General features: G+C 45.1%; 1 protein-coding gene across 5 annotated transcripts in view; it reads right to left on the bottom strand.

Moving 5' to 3' along the window:
• LOC139573663 (triple functional domain protein-like) overlaps positions 1 to 19513 on the bottom strand; it is a 149929-nt gene that overhangs the window by 58842 nt on the left and 71574 nt on the right. For all 5 annotated transcript variants that reach the window (XM_071397389.1, XM_071397385.1, XM_071397387.1 and 2 more), the window contains 8 exons: positions 18390 to 18581; positions 16753 to 16884; positions 16286 to 16516; positions 14092 to 14214; positions 11891 to 12082; positions 7751 to 7920; positions 7180 to 7354; positions 256 to 451 (listed from right to left, as the gene is read on the bottom strand). In XM_071397389.1, the coding sequence (XP_071253490.1) occupies positions 256 to 451; positions 7180 to 7354; positions 7751 to 7920; positions 11891 to 12082; positions 14092 to 14214; positions 16286 to 16516; positions 16753 to 16884; positions 18390 to 18581 (1411 nt within the window). The remainder of the gene's footprint in view (positions 1 to 255; positions 452 to 7179; positions 7355 to 7750; positions 7921 to 11890; positions 12083 to 14091; positions 14215 to 16285; positions 16517 to 16752; positions 16885 to 18389; positions 18582 to 19513) is intronic.

Genomic DNA, 19513 nt, shown 5'->3' with positions numbered 1-19513 from the left:
TGGCCTTGGCCTGCTGCCGCTACTGTGCCGAGTTCTCCAGCGTCCGATAGCTGGGTTAAACAGCCCTCCCCATTCCTCCCCTCACCCTATCTCCTCACCCACAACGCTGAGCTGACCCGGCCTGGCTTATAGCTCATCTGCCCTGGCAGCAGCAGCATCGCTTTGGCCCATCCGATGTGTCGTTGTGTGTGAGTGTACGACGGAAAAGGTGCATGTGTGTGTGCATCCGTCCGTGTGTGTTTCTCCACTACTCACCGCTGGCCTGGACCTCTGTAACGTACTGCAGCAGCTCCTGTCCCTGATGGATGACGTCGAAGGTCAGGTTGTTCATGGTGAGGGCCTTGTCAGCATGGTGCTGGAGCCTCTGCTCTGCCAACGTCAGGTCCTCTGTATCAAACTCACCCATCTGCTGGGACAGCTCCTCATTCCACGACTCCAGGTCTGAGATGATCTGGGAGTGTGTGAGGGAAGGAAAAGGGGCAACACTTCATTTGGATAGTCCTCTATAGAGGATCTATAGACACTCAAACTATCAACTGCAACAACAAACTATCTACTGCAATGGAAGTGTACAAATAGACATAGAAACACTGATCACTGGGATCATTGTAAATTCGTTTGAAATAAAGGTGACATAGCACGTACAGGACAAACAGATGTACAAACACACACACACAGATGATCATTCCAACCCTCCAGGTGGAATATGACCTGGGAGGGGTGTAAACTAAATCGGCGTCAGAATGAAAGGATTTGTAATAATATCAAAACACCAGCCAAGCTGATCTTCGAGACAGTAGCTAAGTGTTTAGTGTTTCCTAGAACGATACACTTCTCCCTTGGTTATAGAGGGACTACCCAGACTAGCTGGCATGACCGTAGGCAACACTGTAGATGGAGCGTCTGCCTGTGATGTTAGCACTTGTTTACGGGCCCACCCACGCACACTTGCTGAAGGAGGGTGAATCATGACGCCCATCCATCTTGGCACAGTGATGGGTACTCTGTCAGTCTATTCTCTGTGATGCCAGTGTGGGTGGTGCCTGAATGGGCTTACCTTCCCTAACCTACAGCACTGCTTCATTGTTGCCCTCCACATTCATTGGAATGAAGTCAAAATCAATCAATCAATGTAGTGACCAAGGACCAAGAGGGAAGATGCCGGGTGGTGATTATTTTTATTGCCAAACCGATCCAAAATATCATGGCTGCTCACAATGACTGGCTTTCCATTTAAATTTGTCTTTATATTATACAAATCCACTGTCTGTTTTACAGAATCGCTTTCCTGATGCTTCAGAGAGAGACAGGCTGGCACTAGTCTCCATTCCACACATGGATCACAATCCCATTCAGCTGCTGCTCAGCCACAGAGCTAAATGTAAAGAATGTGGCCGATGGAAATTCAAGGCGTCCAGAGTGATGGTCGTCGAGGGGAAACTATGGAAAAGTAATACGGGTCATGAACTAAAGCGGTGGCTGGCTATCCAGCAGACGTAGTAAAAAAGAAATGACTGGGAGGAAATTGAGAGGCTCATACAGCTGCCTGCATCCATTCACATGAGCAGTGAAATCAAACCTCAAGGCATCTGACAATGAAGAAGAGAAGAGGAGTCAGAAAAGGAATGGGAGAATGACAGGGTTCCAAGTCAGGAATGGGAAAATGTTAAAATCCAAACCGCAGTACTGCGAAACAAATAATTATTGATTCTCTCCACTGTGCCATTTAATTTCCTCTGGATGGCCCTCTGCACCCTCTGCTCTGCTCCTCAGGCTCCGGCTCTACTGTACTGTATTATCTAGTACTGTACTATATTATCTATTACTGTACTGTATTATCAGGTACTGTACTCTACTGTATGATCTAGTACTGTACTGTATTATCTAGTACTGTACTGTACTGGTTAGAGAATCCCCGAGCTGACAAGGTCAAAATCTGAGCAAGGCAGTTAACCCACTGTTCCCCGGGTGCTGAAGACGTGGATGTCGATTATGGCAGCCCCCCACAACTCTCTGATTCAGAGGGGTTGGGTTAAATGTGGAAGACACATTTCAGTTGAATACATTCAGTTGGACAACTGACTAGGTATCCCCCTTTCCCTTTCCCTACTGTACTATCTAGTACTGTACTGTCTTATCTAGTACTGTACTGTACTGTACTGTACTGTACTGTACTGTACTGTACTGTATTATCTTGTGCATTACTGTACTTTACTGTATTATCTAGTACTAAACTGTATTATCTAGTACTGTACTATATTATCTAGTACTGTACTTTACTGTATTATCTAGTACTGTACTGTACTGTATTGTATTGTCCTCTGGGGAAGAACATGTGAGTGAGGAGGTGGAGGGGAGGGTTCCATGTGGTAAGGGCTATAGGGCTAGCTCTAACTCACTGAGCGTATGGCTGCTTCATGGAAGGGCCAGGCTACAGGGGGCTTAGTAGTGTACACTCTCACTGTTTATGTACAAGTCAGAGACTAAAACGCGGTAGTAATTAACCACAAACTCCCTTCAGCTATGATCCATATGCTAATCCATCGCTGATCACCGTTTAAGATCTTAACCTGGAGATAATGTAACAGCAAACCAAGCCTTTATCATCTAGCCTAAGCAAATTGATAACTGGATCAACATAATATCATAATAGTTTTTCACAGAAACAAAACATAGACCTGTGGAGATATAGGATGTGGATTGTTGGCTTCTCATGATTATCATTATGCAATAGTAGTTCTTTGGCAGAAGTATTTTCTGTCTATCTTTGAGATGGTTTATGATTGAAACATGCGACGGCGCTCTATAGTAAGCAACCTGTACGGTCAACCAAATATCTTTGTAATTTCATAATCCAAGAAGCTGTGATACTGAGATCTACACCACCTCAATCAATAACAGAGCAGTTCTTCTCTTGTTTTGACAATATGAGAGAGAGTCATGCCTGCTACCACAGACAGGAACAAACACCATTATTTATACTGCACTTCTGAGGTTGAGAACGGCCCGTTCTTTGCACAAGGCAAACAGCCAACAACAACTGTCATAACAGAAAGGTCTGATGAAACCTCATTAAAACGCTGCAGAGCAGACAGCAAAGCAGACAAGGTAACGTCAGCAGTGTAATGTACAGGTAATAGTTGCTCTGTGGACACAAAGTATTCAGCAAGCAGGTACTAACACCCATCTAAAGACATGTACATACGACATCCAAAGATATCTGTACTTCCAAGATTACTTCTCCTCAATTCTGATCAAAAACTAGTGATGGGGAAATTCGATATAGTTACATATCGGTTTATTGTTTTTGACGATATATCGTACTTTGTCGTTTTGACAATATGCCAATATTATTTGTGCACTAGTTGGCTGTACCTGCACCAAATCTCCAGTATTTTTCCTTCATAGCTTGTTCTCCATCTTTTTAAATAGGGAGTCCATTTGTTTTCAGCACCTTTATTTCCATGACTGATCAAAACTCGTTTTCTCATGGCTCTCACTTGTCCCTCTGCAGCAGACATACAGTATGGTGAGCAATATGTTTGGAACATCAAATCGCAATAAAATCCCAGTATCGAATCTCAATACATATTGCATCGGCACCTAAATATCGTGATAATAAGTATCGTGATAATATTGTATCTTGAGTTCCCTGGCAATTCCTAGCCCTATCAAAAACCCTTTTCGGGGCCTCCCGGGAGGCGCAGTGGTCTAGGGCACTGCATCGCAGTGCTAGCTGCGCCACCAGAGTCTCTGGGTTCGCGCCCAGGCTCTGTCGCAGCCGGCCGCGACCGGGAGGTCCGTGGGGCGACGCACAATTGGCATAGCGTCGTCCGGGTTAGGGAGGGTTTGGCCGGTAGGGATATCCTTGTCTCATCGCGCTCCAGCGACTCCTGTGGCGGGCCGGGCGCAGTGCGCGCTAACCGAGGGGGCCAGGTGCACGGTGTTTCCTCCGACACATTGGTGTGGCTGGCTTCCGGGTTGGAGGCGCGCTGTGTTAAGAAGCAGTGCGGCTTGGTTGGGTTGTGCTTCGGAGGACGCATGGCTTTCGACCTTCGTCTCTCCCGAGCCCGTACGGGAGTTGTAGCGATGAGACAAGATAGTAATTACTAGCGATTGGATACCACGAAAATTGGGGAGAAAGGGGGATCAAATTAAAAAAATCAAAAATCAAATAAAAATAAAAACCCTTCTCAAAACATTACGATCCAGTCCAAAGTGCTACAACTCCAAAAATCCAAAACTCACTAATCTCTCTTGAAAATGTCTTGCTGACTGTTCTGTAGGAGTCATATTCACTTAACTTATTATGGCTGGGGGCAGTATTGAGTAGCTTGGATGAATAAGGTGCCCAGAGTAAACTGCCTGCTACTCAGGCCCAGTTGCTAATATATGCATAGTATTAGTAGATTTGGATAGAAAACACTATGAAGTTTCTAAAACTGTTTGAATGATGTCTGTGAGTATAACAGAACTCATATGGCAGGAAAAAACCTGAGAAAAAATCCAACCAGGAAGTGGGAAATCTGAGGTTTGTAGATTTTCAACTCATCGCCTATCGAATTTACAGTGGGATATTGGTCATATTGCACTTCCTAAGGCTTCCACTAGATGTCAACAGTCTTTAGAACCTTGTTTGATGATTCTACTGTGAAGGAGGGGGGAATGAGGGCTCTTTGAGTAGGGGCTCTGGCAGAGTGCCATTAGCTGACCAGGCGCGTTCACGTGATAGTTAGACCTGCGTTCCATCGCATTTCTACAGACAAAGGAATTCTCCAGTTGGAACATTATTGAAGATGTATGTTAAAAACATCCTAAAGATTGATTCTAAACTTCGTTTGACATGTTTCTACGAACTGTAATATGACTTTTCGTCTGAACTTTCGCATGGACTTGCCCGCGCGTCGTGAGTTTGGATTGTGTACTGAACGCGCAAACAAAAAGGAGGTATTTGGACATAAATTATGGACTTTATGGAACAAATCAAACATTTATTGTGGAACTGGGATTCCTGGGAGTGCATTCTGATGAAGATCATCAAAGGTAAGTGAGTATTTATAATGCTATTCTGACATCTGTTGACTCCACAACATGGCAGATATCTTTATGGCTTGTTTGGGCTCTGAGCGCTGTACTCAGATTATAGCATGGTGTGCTTTTTCCGTAAAGTTTTTTTTTTTTTATCTGACACAGCGGTTGCATTAAGGAGAGGTTTATCTAAAGTTCCATGTATAATACTTGTATCTTTTATCAATGTTTATTATGAGTATTTCTGTAAATTGATGTGGCTCTCTGCAAAATCACCGGATGTTTTGGAGGCAAAACATTACTGAACATAACGCGCCAATGTAAACTGAGATTTTTGGATATAAATATTAACTTTATCGAACAAAACATACATGTATTGTGTAACATGAAGTCATATGAGTGTCATCTGATGAAGATCATCAAAGGTTAGTGATTCATTTTATCTCTATTTATGATTTTTGTGACTCCTCTCTTTGGCTGGAAAAATGGCTGTGTTTTTCTGTGAATAGGTGCTGACCTAACATAATGATATGTTGTGCTTCCGTCGTAAAGCCTTTTTGAAATCGGACACTGTGGTGGGATTAACAACAAGTGTATCTTTAAAATGGTGTAAAATACTTGTATGTTTGAGGAATTTTAATTATGAGATTTCTGTTGTTTTGAATTTGGCGCCCTGCACTTTCACTGGCTGTTGTCATATCGATCCCGTTAACGGGATCCCAGCCATAAGAAATTAACTCATAAGCACATTACAGAAGGCTGAATGGCAGTGAGGCAAAGCTCCCAGGCATAAATACCACAAGCCTTTAGTCATTTTAACATATTTTCTTCCCCTGACACTCTCCTCTTCGCTCCCGTTCCCTCCTTCCCAGGCGCCAGGATCCAACTTACCGGGCCGGGCTGCTCTCACAAAGCAGAGTAGAAACCCCTCTCTGAGTCTAAGTACACACACCATCTTTCGCTCCTCCTGGCTCATGGAGAAGAGACTGGCTCCGTGAGGACTGGAATCCTGCTCTGGGACTGACTGGGACACTGTGTGCCGTGCCTCTGCCTCACCTTAAACCTGAACCTGAACCAGCGTGTTGCTGCCTAACCCCTCAGTGGGAGCCAAGAAGGAACAGCGTCCCAGGAGTGTGAAGAGGAGGAGTGGAGGGAAAACTACCTCTCCCTCCCTCTCTCCTGTGTTATATTGACTGACTGACATATCGCTCCGTCCCTCCCACAGATCACAGCTAATGTGAAGGCTTTACTGTACTGCACCTCTGAGGTGAAAATACTGTACAAGTCTGGCTGTGGTCTCTTACCACACAGACTAGTGTGACTGCTGCACAACTATTTTGACATTACACCTCAGTGTGAGATGGGCTGCATGTGCAGACTGGCAAGGGGCAGTGTGTGCCAAGCACGGCTCAATATTTTACTGACTGTAGGTTTCCACTTGGGAGAGACATGTGAGACATCTTTATGAGAAAAGTAATAGGAATATGAATGCAATGTCATGTGATTTGTTGTAATGTCAAACTGCACTGTAGTCTACTTAATGTGCCGAAAAACGAAACGTCCTCCTCCTCTATCCGATGACCCTGTTATTGCACCACAACACACACACACACACACACACACACACACACACACACACACACACACACACACACACACACACACACACACACACACACACACACACACACACACACACACACACACACACACACACACACACACACACACACACACACACAGCCTTGAATGAGTCATCACCTCAGTACAATAACTTCCCAGAAAGGGGGATGATTACTTCATGAATATGAGTGGTCCAGGCTTTATCATTTCAAAGGCTGCTGTGGTTAATGCTTCATTTCTAGGATGTGAATCAATATCATTAATCAACCACTGCTTCAGTCCTTTGATGGTGTAACAGGACTGAGAGAGATTAGAACAACAGCAGCAGCAGAAATAGTCCTTTGATTCTCTCAGCAGGGACTGAAGGCCTTACACTATCAGATAAAACTACTACAGAAACACTGACTGTGAAACATTCAATCTCTGGAGAAGACACCGGTCAGATACGGCCAATAGAGGACATGATAGATTGATTGATTGTTTGATAGATTGATCGATATGAACTTTTTTGACATGGGTGCCACTTACGTCGATGGCGTCCCTCTCGAAGATGCGTAGCTGCAGGAAGAGTTCCAGTTTGATCTTCCTCTCCTGAAACAGGTCTTCCATCTGAGCCTGGGCCTCGTCCAGCTGCTGTAGGACACTCTGGATGTGGGCCATGGAGCTGTTGTGGGGAGTCTTGTTACTGGAGATAGCAGAGTCCCTGTGTGGAGGCCAGAGTCAGAGGTTAGATAGGTCAACAAACACATTAAATACACTCCTTTCAATATCATGAATGACATGTAACATGGTAGGTGGTGAAACAGCTAGCAGAGTTTAATTATGTGTTAGACGCCATGCTCTTAGAAGCTTCAAATGCACCTCTGTTGCCAGTTAGTAGCGTGCAGTGTTGCTATCAATGTCTCTAAATGGTAGGGTAAATGCAGACTAGGGGGACAGTAATACTGCTCTACAATGCTGCACAGTTCTAAATAAACTACCTTTATTACTTGGTAAATTAGCTCAGATCTACAAAAGTAGAGGGGTTAGCATATTTCTATGGCGGGTAGGGGTTAGAAGGGATTGATTTAGGATGGAGGATGAGTGCGCTGTGAGTTACCTGAGCTGCTGGATGAGGTCCTCTCCCTCCTTGATGACGTTGACAGTGGCCTGCAGGGTGGTCTGTTGCTGCTGGCTGAAGCGTTTGATCAGGTCCTGCACCGCCTCCACAGACTCAGCATACACATCGTCCAGCAGCTCCTTCTGCAGCTCCTCCAACCACGTCCACAGCTGCATGGGCACACAGTGACAGACAGCCCAGGCGGCCAATCAGAAATACAGTAAGAGGTCTGCCGGCCAATCACACGAGAGCAACTTGTTACGCTACAAACACACTAGAAAGGTAAAGGAGATGACTGCTATCACACAGAGAGGCAGGTAAAGATGGACAAATGAAAAGCAGAGGAGAGAGGGAGAGGAGTGAAGGAGGGAGCTGCATTGAGTCATTGTGGCAGGATTAACCATCTGGTTATATTGGCATGGTGGCCCAAACCAAAGCACCCGTACCAGCATGTCGGACCCTCCCTGCCCAATCTACTACCCACCGCTTTTTTTCTCTGCATCCCAAATGGACCCTATTCCCTATATAGTGCACTACATTTGACCAGCTCCCGTAGGGCCCTTTTCAAAATAAGTGTGCTATGTAGGGAATATTATGCCATTTGAGACCAAAAATGTGTTTTGTTCCAGTTCATACAGCTCTATTTTTCCATAATAACACACAAGGACAGGCAAACACAACACAGGCTAAGAACAGAGGAGGAAAGTTGGAACCGGGCCTAATCCAACCACCTCTATACAACAGATGGGTATTATTACACCATATGGACGGATAAAAGAAATGATGAATTCATATGAATATCAGGCCACCACCAACCACTGTGTGAGTCATGCACTGTAAAGATGATATCAATGTCAGCTCACAGAGTAAAGTACAGCGCACTGGCACAGAACCTTTACAGAAAGGTTAATGCTGTTCGTTAATGCCTAAACGAATGACATGGATTGAAACAACACATACTGCAAGTTAATGTTCTCATAAAACCTTCATGTCGTTTTTAGGAGACTACAGTGAAGCACCACCTCTATAGGTAAACCTGCCACCTCTATCTCAGCCACAACATTGAACAATGGGAAGAAACACTCATTCCAAAGGTCTGCCTTCTTACAAGGGAAACCTTTCAAACACAACACACGTAATCTTCACAACAAATAAAGGCATGACAAATTACAGCTTTGAATAGAAGGCATTTCAGAAACAGAACAGCTTCTTAAATTGTGGCAATAGCTAGAGGCTCTAGTCTAGTGGAAGAGAGTAGAGGGGGAGGAAGGCACTGTGTTTAGGCTGTTGGAGATGTGTGTTACGCTCAGTAAAAGAGGCCTATATGTCAGTGTCAGAGTCACTTTGGGCAGCCCCCCTGCTGTCACAGGACACATCATTAAGTGATGATGCCCGAGAATACGGTGTTTGGAGGATATATTGGCACGGGTGTTGTTAGAGGGCCGGCAAATCTATCCTGCCAATTTATCCTCCAAACACCGGCTTCGAGGGCATTATCACTTTTATATTACGGGTTACCAACATATTCAAATAATGATTTACATATTTTAATTCAAATGTTATTGTGATGAATTTATTCATACTATTTCATCCTTCCACAAGATATAGTCCCGACTCAAATCTAGGGTTGCTACCCAAGCTGGCTGGTCGTTCGTTCGTTCTATCGGTTCGGTTGCCAGAGACGCAACCCACTCTTAAGGATCCGTCCCTTTTTTTAAATTTTCGCCTAAAATGACATACCCAAATCTAAGTATTTTTGTTCTGTATCTGGACCCAGCCGTTTGTTCTAAACGTTCCATTGCCATACTGGCTGGCAACATTCTTATGCTTTGCTTGCTAGCTAGCCAATAACGGCTAACTTACAGTCACATCAAACAGTGCAGCCAGAATAACAACAAAGTAGCTGCATTTGCATTTGTTTAAGCTATTTTCTAGTGACATTTATTTGGATACATCCATAACAATGAGCTAATGAGTGTGGTGTCGGAGTGTGGTGTCAGGAAAATAACCTCACACTCAACGTCAACAAAACAAAGGAGATGATCGTGGACTTCAGGAAACAGCAGAGGGAGCACCACCCTATCCACATCGACTGGACAGTAGTGGAGAAGGTGGAAAGGTTTAAGTAAATCGGCGTACACATCACAGATAAACTGAAATGGTCCACCCACACAGACTGCGTGGTGAAGAAGGCGCAACAGTGCCTCTTCAACCTCAGGAGGCTGAAGAAATTTGTCTTGTCACCGAAAACACTCACAAACTTTTACAGATGCACAATCGAGAGCATCCTGTCGGGCTGTATCAACGCCTGGTACGGCAACTGCTCCGCCCACAACAGTAAGGCTCTCCAGAGGGTAGTGAGGTCTGCACAACACATCACTGGGGGCAAACTACCTGCCCTCCAGGACACCTACACCACCCGATGTCACAGAAGGCCAAAAAGATCATCAAGGACAACAACCACCTGAGCCACTGCCTGTTCACCCCGCTATCATCCAGAAGGCGAGGTCAGTACAGGTGCATCAAAGCTGGGACCGAGAGACTGAAAAACAGCTTCTATTTCAAGGCCATCAGACTGTTAAACAGCCATCACTAACATTGAGTGGCTGCTGCCAACATACTGACTCAAATCTCTAGCCACTTAAATAATACAAAATTGGACATAATAAATGTATCACTAGTCACTTTAAACAATGCCACTTTATATAATGTTTACAAACCCTACATTACCCATCTCATATGTATATACTGTACTCTATACCATCTACTGCATCTTGCCTATGCCGCACGGCCATTGCTCATCCATATATTTTTATATGTACATATTCTTTGTCATTCCATTACACTTGTGTATATAAGGTAGTTGTTGTGTAAATTGTTAGTTTACTTGTTAGATATTACTGCACAGTCGGAACTAGAAGCACAAGCATTTCACTACACTCACATTAACATCTGCTAACCATGTGTTTGTGACCAATACAATTTGATTTGATTTGATGATGCACGATTTCACCTAGCATAGAAGGTGTGCTCTCTCATCAGGACACTGTTGTTCAGAGGAGCTAGCCTACAACACAGCTAACACAATCACTTCAAACTGAAGCTGGAAAGACAGCAAACTAGCTGCACTTCATTTTGTTTGACCTGTTTTCTATTGATATTTCTTTGTATATATCCATACAATTTATGCCGATTCATGACTTCAACTGTCTGAAAAAAGTTGCCTGTCTGTCTCATCCCAACACTTGACTCCTGACACCTTCATTACTATGTGACAGCAGGAGATCGAATTTGAAAATTTCAACAATGTTGCAAATGTCGGAGAGACATACCGCAAAGTTTATACAAATCTCCTCTGTTGAAAACTAAATGTTAGTCGAAAAGAAATGTGAGAAAATGTATAGATGCTTTTTATAGTGGAGATCAATTTTATAAATTGCCTGGCTGGGCTGATGAGACAATGGATTGCACAGTCAGATGGAACAGAGGAATTTTATCGTAATAGATTTAGCCGGTAGTAACTTATGGAAAAGACACTGGCTGGAATGTGGTTTTAACCAATCAGCATTCAGGATTAGACTCACCCGTTGTATAAATACAATACAATGCACGCAAGCACACACACTCACACTTCCACTCTTCAGTGTGTGGGCGGTGTGTTGTGTGGCAGTACTGATAATAAATTCTTCATGCCACTAAACTCCTGTACCTCTTACTACCCTGGCAGCTGTCATCACTTTCACAACACTAACTGGGCTGGGACAAGGGGGGAGGTTGAACTCCTTTAAAGGTTGAACTTAAACTTTCCTCAGGGTGAGCAGGGGAGAACCCTCACACAGCCCTACCATGAGAACATCTACACCAGATGTCATTACCACCTCCAAAGGGGTATCAATATTACAGCAGCTAGCTGGCAGGTCTCAATACACACAACTTTCTTTAATAGTTAAAAGGGTTTAAAGTAGTTTCACACTCAGATTCATGCAATTTAGTAGACTCTGAGCCATAGCCCTGACTAGAGACATACTGTAGATCGAATACAACAATAACTTTCATTAGTAAATTTTTTTAAACAGGTACAGTACATCTACATACAGGTACATCTACTGTATAAGCCTATAAGGGGACCCAGGCTCGTACCTCTTTGACGTGAGTATGGAAGGCCACAGACATGTCCAGGAGGACCTTACGTTGCTCCACGCGACGTACAAAGTCCTGGATGCGGTCCTCTAGCTGGTGGGCTGCCTGGTAAATCTCCTCTGGATCACATTCTCCTGTCTGGGCCAGCTGCTCTGCTGCCTCCAGCAGCTTGTCAGCGTTAGTATAGGTGTTCTGGACAGGGGGACATTAGAAGAGGCATTATGCGAACTGACACATTACAGGTAATTATATACTCAGCAAAAAAAGAAACATCCCTTTTTCAGGACCCTGTCTTTCAAAGATAATTTGTAAAAATCCAAATAACTTAACAGATTTTCATTGTAAAGGGTTTAAACACTGTGTCCCATGCTTCTTCAATGAACCAAAAACAATGAATGAACATGCACCTGTGGAACGGTCGTTAAGACACTAACAGCTTACAGACGGTAGGCAATTAAGGTCACAGTTATGAAAACTTAAGACACTAAAGAGGTCTTTCTACTGACTCTGAAACACAGCAAACGAAAGATGCCCAGGGTCCCGGCTCATCTGCGTGAACGTTCCTTAGGCATGCTGCAAGGAGGCATGAGGACTGCAGATGTGGCAAGGGCAATAAATTGCAATGTCCGTACTGTGAGACGCCTAAGACAGTGCTACAGGGAGACATAACGGACAGCTGATCGGCCTCGCAGTGGCAGACCACGTGTAACAACACCTGCACAGGATCGGTACATCCAAACATCACACCTGCGGGACAGGTACAGGATGGCAACAACAACTGCCCGAGTTACACCAGGAACGCACGATCTCTCCATCATTGCTCAGACTGTCCGCAATAGGCTGAGAGAGGCTGGACTGAGGGCTTGTAGGCCTGTTGTAAGGCACGTCCTCACCAGACATCACCGGCAACGGTGGGCACAAACCCACCGTCGCTGGACCAGGGAGGACTGGCAAAAAGTGCTCTTCGCTGATGAGTTGCGGTTTTGTCTCACCAGGGGTGATGGTCGGATTCGTGTTTAGGAATGAGTGTTACACCAAGGCCTGTACTCTGGAGCGGGATCGATTTGGAGGTGGAGGGTCCGTCTGTCACGGCTGTTGAAAGGAGAGGACCAAGGTGCAGTGTGGTGAGCGTACATTTTCTTTATTTAATCAAAATGACACCAAACAAAACTATAAACACTACAAAAACAAACCGTGAAGCTCAAAGGCAAAGTGCCCTAAACAAAGTCAACTTCCCACAAAAACAGGTGGGAAAAAGGGCTACCTAAGTATGGTTCCAAATCAGAGACAACGATAGACAGCTGTCCCTGATTGAGAACCATACCCGGCCAAAACATAGAAACAGAAAATCATAGAAAAACAAAACATAGAATGCCCACCCCAAATCACACCCTGACCAAACCAAAAAGAGACATAAAAAGGATCTCTAAGGTCAGGGCGTGACACCGTCATGGTCTGGGGCGGTGTGTCACAGCATCATCGGACTGAGCTTGTTGTCATTGCAGGCAATCTCAACGCTGTGCGTTACAGGGAAGACATCCTCCTCCCTCATGTGGTACCCTTCCTGCAGGATCATCCTGACATGACCCTCCAGCATGACAATTCCACCAGCCATACTGCTCGTTCTGTGCGTGGTTTCCTGCAAGACAGGAATCTCAGTGTCCTGCCATGGCCAGCGAAGAGCCAGGATATCAATCCCATTGAGCGCGTCTGGGACCTGTTGGATCGGAGGGTGAGGGCTAGGGCCATTCCCCCCAGAAACGTCCGGGAACTTGCAGGTGTCTTGGTGGAAGAGTGGGGTAACATCTCACTGCAAGAACTGGCAAATCTGGTGCAGTCCATGAGGAGGAGATGCACTGCAGTACTTAATGCAGCTGTTGGCCACACCAGATACTGACTGTTACTTTTAATTTTGACCCCCCCTTTGTTCAGGGACACATTATTCCATTTCTGTTAGTCACATGTCTGTGGAACTTGTTCAGTTTGTCTCAGTTATTGAATGTTGTTATGTTCATACAAATATTGTTGTTAAGTTGTTAAGTTGTTGAGTTTGTTAAGTTTGCTGAAAATAAACACTGTTGACAGTGAGAGGACGTTTCTTTTTTTGCTGAGTTAATGAACATATGACTAATAATATATAAATGAACAAGTTCATAAACTATAATACTCTTTTCTGTGTGTGTGTGTGTGTCCCAGCTTACCTGGGCCACCTCCTCAAAGTCCTCGTGTCTCTTCTGCAGGGCCCGAGCTCTGTGTAGGGACTTCCCCACTCCTGTATGCTTACTGAGGAAGGCTTCACCATGGTTCTCTATCCAGTCCAGCACCTGCACACACACACACACACACACACACACACACACACACACACACACACACACACACACACACACACACACACACACACACACACACACACACACACACACACGCACACAGGCGAGAGAGTGAAAGACTGAGATGCCCCCGGTACAGAGAGGGTTTGCCAGAGCCCTGTCTAATAAAGGCTGTTATAAGGACACTAGAGTGATGTAGCACATGCTCGATCACAACATCTGTGTACAGTGATAGGCCTTAGGATAGTCGCTACTTGGAATCAGATACGTTGGTTGAGCCTGCCTGGCTACAATAGAACCAATTTAATAGGCTAGTCCCAAAAGTGCACACCCAGCACAGATACTATTTGAACCCAGGTGTGGTATGAACAGGGATATTATTGGTATGTATGCGCTGATCTGATGTGCTGCGCCACAAGGGGGAGCTTTGGGACTTTTAGCTTGACGAACTGTGTCTGAGACAGCTCTATAGATGGCCCTGTTCTGTCCAAGGCTACTGCCATAACATAATGCCTTCCCAGTTCAGACCCACCCTCTACCCTCTGCTCTGCATCACTGTGCCAAGTCTGGGCCTGCGTCTCAAATGGCCCCCTATTCCTAGTCCATAAGGTTTTGGTCAAAAGTAGTGCACTATATAGGGAATAGGGTGTCATTTGGGACACAGCCTGGTACTTTTAATAAGGAGACATGGATGAAGAAATCCATAATCCACTACAGACCAACGTGTCAGCCTTTCTATGGACTGTGATAATATATCTCAGTTAATAACGGCCTTATTATTTATTGAACAGATGGGTGGCCAGCTGCCTCATCTCACTATTATTGCTGAATAGAAGAATAAACAGGATTTTGATTGTGGTTTTTCAAGGTCTCTCCTCTTAGATCGCATCATTCTATGGGACATATGGATCACGCAACACATTATGTGGCAGTAAATTGGATTACCAAGGCAACTAGTACGTATCAGGAGAGAGAGAGAAACAGAGAGAGAGCGAGGGTGAGAGAGAGAGAGAGACAGCGAGAGATACAGAGAGAGAGAGAGAGAGAGCGAGAGATACAGAGAGAGAGAGCGAGCGGGGGAGAGAGAGAGAGAGATACAGAGAGAGAGATACAGAGAGAGAGAGAGATACAGAGAGAGAGAGAGAGAGAGACAGAGAGAGAGAGAGAGAGAGAGAGAGAGAGAGAGAGAGAGAGAGAGAGAGAGAGAGAGAGTGAGAGAGAGAGAGAGAGAGAGAGAGAGAGAGAGAGAGAGAGAGAGAGAGAGAGAGAGAGAGAGAGAGAGAGAGAGAGAGAGAGAGAATAGCGAGCATGTCCACAGGGCACAGAAAAGTACAAACCAGCTCAGTCCTAATCACAAGGGTCTGTCAGCTACTCACACAGATACGTTTTCACTCAGAAACCCCAGGAGCCACTGAAAAAGCTTTGAAGAAAGTGGAGATGGATATATGTACCCCGCAAAATTACAACACAGTTCTCTTTAGTTTTGAACATGCATGAAAATCAGGTTTTATATGAATAAAACACTGCACAATAAGTATAGTGGTCTCTGACAATGATGGTAAGGTGTCTGTGTATTATGTATTCTGTATGTTTGTTTGTGTGTGTTTGTGTGTATGTTTGTGTCACTGTGTGTGTGTGTGTGTGTGTGTGTGTGTGTGTGTGTGTGTGTGTGTGTGTGTGTGTGTGTGTGTGTGTGTGTGTGAGGCGTGAGTGTGTGTGTGTGTGTGTGTGTGTGTGTATGTTTGTGTCACTGTGTGTGTGTGTGTGTGTGTTTGTGTGTATGTTTGTGTCACTGTGTGTGTGTGAGGTGTGTGTGTGTGTGTGTGTGTGTGTGTGTGTGTGTGTGTGTGTGTGTGTGTGTGTGTGTGTGTGTGTGTGGGTGAGTTGTGAGTGTGTGTGTGTGTGTGTGTGTGTGTGTGTGTGTGTGTGAGGCGTGAGTGTGTGTGTGTGTGTGTGTGTGTGTGTGTGTGTGTGTGTGTGTGTGTGTGTGTGTGTGTGTGTGTGTGTGTGTGTGTGTGTGTGTGTGTGTGTGTGTGCCTGCGTCTTCCTTAAGTGTGTGTACCTGCTGGACGTCCTGTTGGAAGACACAGAGCTGCAGGCGCTGGTGCAGCCGGACCTTGCGGTGTTGCCAGATGTTTTCCAGTTGTCTCTGGTGGTGCAGCACCTCGTGGATGATGTCCAGTACGTGGTGCACCGCCTTGGAGTAGTTGGCCGAGGCCGTCAGCGAATCAGCACTGCCCGGGGTCAGGGGCCGCTGCAGCTTGTCCAATAGGGACTTCCCGTCTTGGCTCACCTGGCGAGGAAAGGAGAAGATAGGAGAGATCCCAGGTGAGGTGGGGAAAAGGTTGACAATGAACTTTGAAAACACAACTGAATCGGAATTATGCAGGATTACTTTAGTGCATGTTGCAGATGCTATTTATTTTACTTTAAAGCACGACGACACAAAAAGTGCTAATCACCGACTAATCCCTTCAGTACATGAGCACTGGGCACTAGAATGTGTAGTGACTGCAGGCCCCATAGTACCTCAGAGTAGGCAGTGGTGATGTGCTCATAGAGTCCTGTGTGATGGTGGATGGTGTCCTCCAAGTCCTGTAGCTCAGAGGGCAGGTCTCCTTCTCCACACGCCTTACACCACGGCTCCACATTACCCATGTACTGGAGGAGACACACACACACACACACATGATCACACATTATAATGGTAATGAGAAGGGTGTGTGTGCATGGTGGTGTGTGGTACAGAAAGTAAAGAGATCAAAACCTATAGAAGGTTAAAGGTAAATTATACTAATTCTAAACAGCACATTAGTTCTACTACTTGAACACTTTTCTATTTTAGAAAGGTTAAATAACGTCATGACTACCTAAATGTACCACAGCATTTGTATGTGCAATCATCCAACCACAGTAACTAGCGCACACAAAAACACTTCTTCTAAAATACAAAAACGTGTAAAGAGCAAAAACAGGCATTGAAAAATACTTGTACTTGTCCTCGTGTCTGTCTCTCTAACCCTCCCTCTCTGTCTGTCTGTCTGTCTGTCTGTCTGTCTGTCTGTCTGTCTGTCTGTCTGTCTGTCTGTCTGTCTGTCTGTCTGTCTGTCTGTCTGTCTGTCTGTCTGTCTGTCTGTCTGTCTGTCTGTCTGTCTGTCTAGTATATCAGTCAACTACACATTCATGGCAGGGGATGAAAGCAACACATTGCCTTGCAGGCAGCCCTAGCTAACATTATTATTAGCTCTGCATCATCCCAGCAGCGTACTACAATGCCATTAAGAGATAGGAACTATTTTCATCTGTTCCTGTGGGAGCTGGCCAGGGAGAGGAGGAGAGGAAAGTAGAGCAGAAAGTAGAGGCACTTCAGGAGAATAATGATACAAAACAAGTGATTATTCTAGAAATGGAGGGATGAAGAGAGCGGAGATAAAAGACATAGGCATCATGTCATAAAAAAAGGTCAGTGTGTGCGTGTCTCTCTCTCTTGGTGTTTCAACTCAACCATCCCCCCGTTCCTCCCCAGACTGACAGAGAGATCTCAGTTTACCACAGCTTCAGTAGAACCATGGTAAAGAAACACAGAAACACACGCACAGAACTCAAACTTAGCTTCACATGCCAACCGCACACAACCAAACATCAGATACGACACCTCCACATGAATCAGTTGGTTGGAAAACACATGACAACAACTAAGTCCATATAGAAAATGGGCTTACAATACAGCCTCTACCAAAGCAGGGGAAGATTCAATCTATGGAGTAGCTTCAAATCCTTGGGGATAGTAGGGTACACAAACATGTAGTCTATAACAATACTGCCCACCCTGCTACTCTGGACATCTGGTTTCAACCTGACCTCATGCACTACAATAGAGGTGAAGAGAGAAGAAGGCAGAGAGGGAGGAGTAGAAAGGAAGACAGACGGGACGAAAAAGCTTAAGTGATGAAAGACAGAGAAAGGAGGGAGCGCAAATCGAGGCAGAGAGAGGAAAAGGGAGAGGAAAACAACAAGAGTGTGGGTCTCTGTAGGAGCACACCGCTGAAACAGGTAGTAGAGGGTCAGAGTGTTTTGGCCCTTTTCTGTTCAATCTGGAAAATCCCAATGTGTGTGTGCGAGTGTTGTTGTGTGTGTGTGTTAATGTGTGTGTGCTTCCTCCTCACCTGGTCCACCTTCAGGTGGAAGGCAGCAGACATCTCCAGTAGGGTGGAGCGTTCGTCCAGGGCAGCAGCGAAGGCCTTCCACTCCTGCTCCAACTGACCTGAGATCTGCTGGATCTGCTGCGACGCGTAGTGACCAGACTCCAACAGCCGGTTCCCCACAGACATGATGCGGTTGATATTTACATAGACATTCTGGAAGGAGAGTGGAGGAGACATATTAGATATTCTGTAAGAGGGGAGAAGACATGACGAGGTTCATAGTTACATAAACATTCTGTAAGGAGAGGGAGGGGACATGATAGACATTCTGTAAGGAGAGGGAGGGGACATGATAGACATTCTGTAAGGAGAGGGAGGGGACATGATAGACGACATGATAGACATTCTGTAAGGAGAGAGCGGGGACATATTAGATATTCTGTAAGGAGAGGGAGGGGACATGATAGACATTCTGTAAAGAGAGGGAGGGGACATGATAGACATTCTGTAAGGAGAGGGAGGGGACATATTAGTTATTCTGTAAGGAGAGGGAGGGGACATGATAGACATTCTGTAAGGAGAGGGAGGGGACATATTAGATATTCTGTAAGGAGAGGGAGGGGACATATTAGATATTCTGTAAGGAGAGGGAGGGGACATGATAGACATTCTGTAAGGAGAGGGAGGGGACATATTAGATATTCTGTAAGGAGAGGGAGGGGACATATTAGATATTCTGTAAGGAGAGGGAGGGGACATGATAGACATTCTGTAAGGAGAGGGAGGGGACATATTAGATATTCTGTAAGGAGAGGGAGGGGACATGATAGACATTCTGTAAGGAGAGGGAGGGGACATATTAGATATTCTGTAAGGAGAGGGAGGGGACATGATAGACATTCTGTAAGGAGAGGGAGGGGACATGATAGACATTCTGTAAGGAGAGGGAGGGGACATATTAGATGTTCTGTAAGGAGAGGGAGGGGACATATTAGATATTCTGTAAGGAGAGGGAGGGGACATGATAGACATTCTGTAAGGAGAGGGATAGGACATATTACATATTCTGTAAGAAGAGGGAGGGGACATATTAGATATTCTGTAAGGAGAGGGAGGGGACATATTAGATATTCTGTAAGGAGAGG

This window comes from Salvelinus alpinus, chromosome 4 (genome assembly GCF_045679555.1).
Source record: "Salvelinus alpinus chromosome 4, SLU_Salpinus.1, whole genome shotgun sequence".
In the NCBI taxonomy this organism is placed as follows: Eukaryota; Metazoa; Chordata; class Actinopteri; order Salmoniformes; family Salmonidae; genus Salvelinus; species Salvelinus alpinus.
Note: the sequence above shows the minus strand (reverse complement) of the source record. Positions and strands in the feature narration are given on the sequence as shown.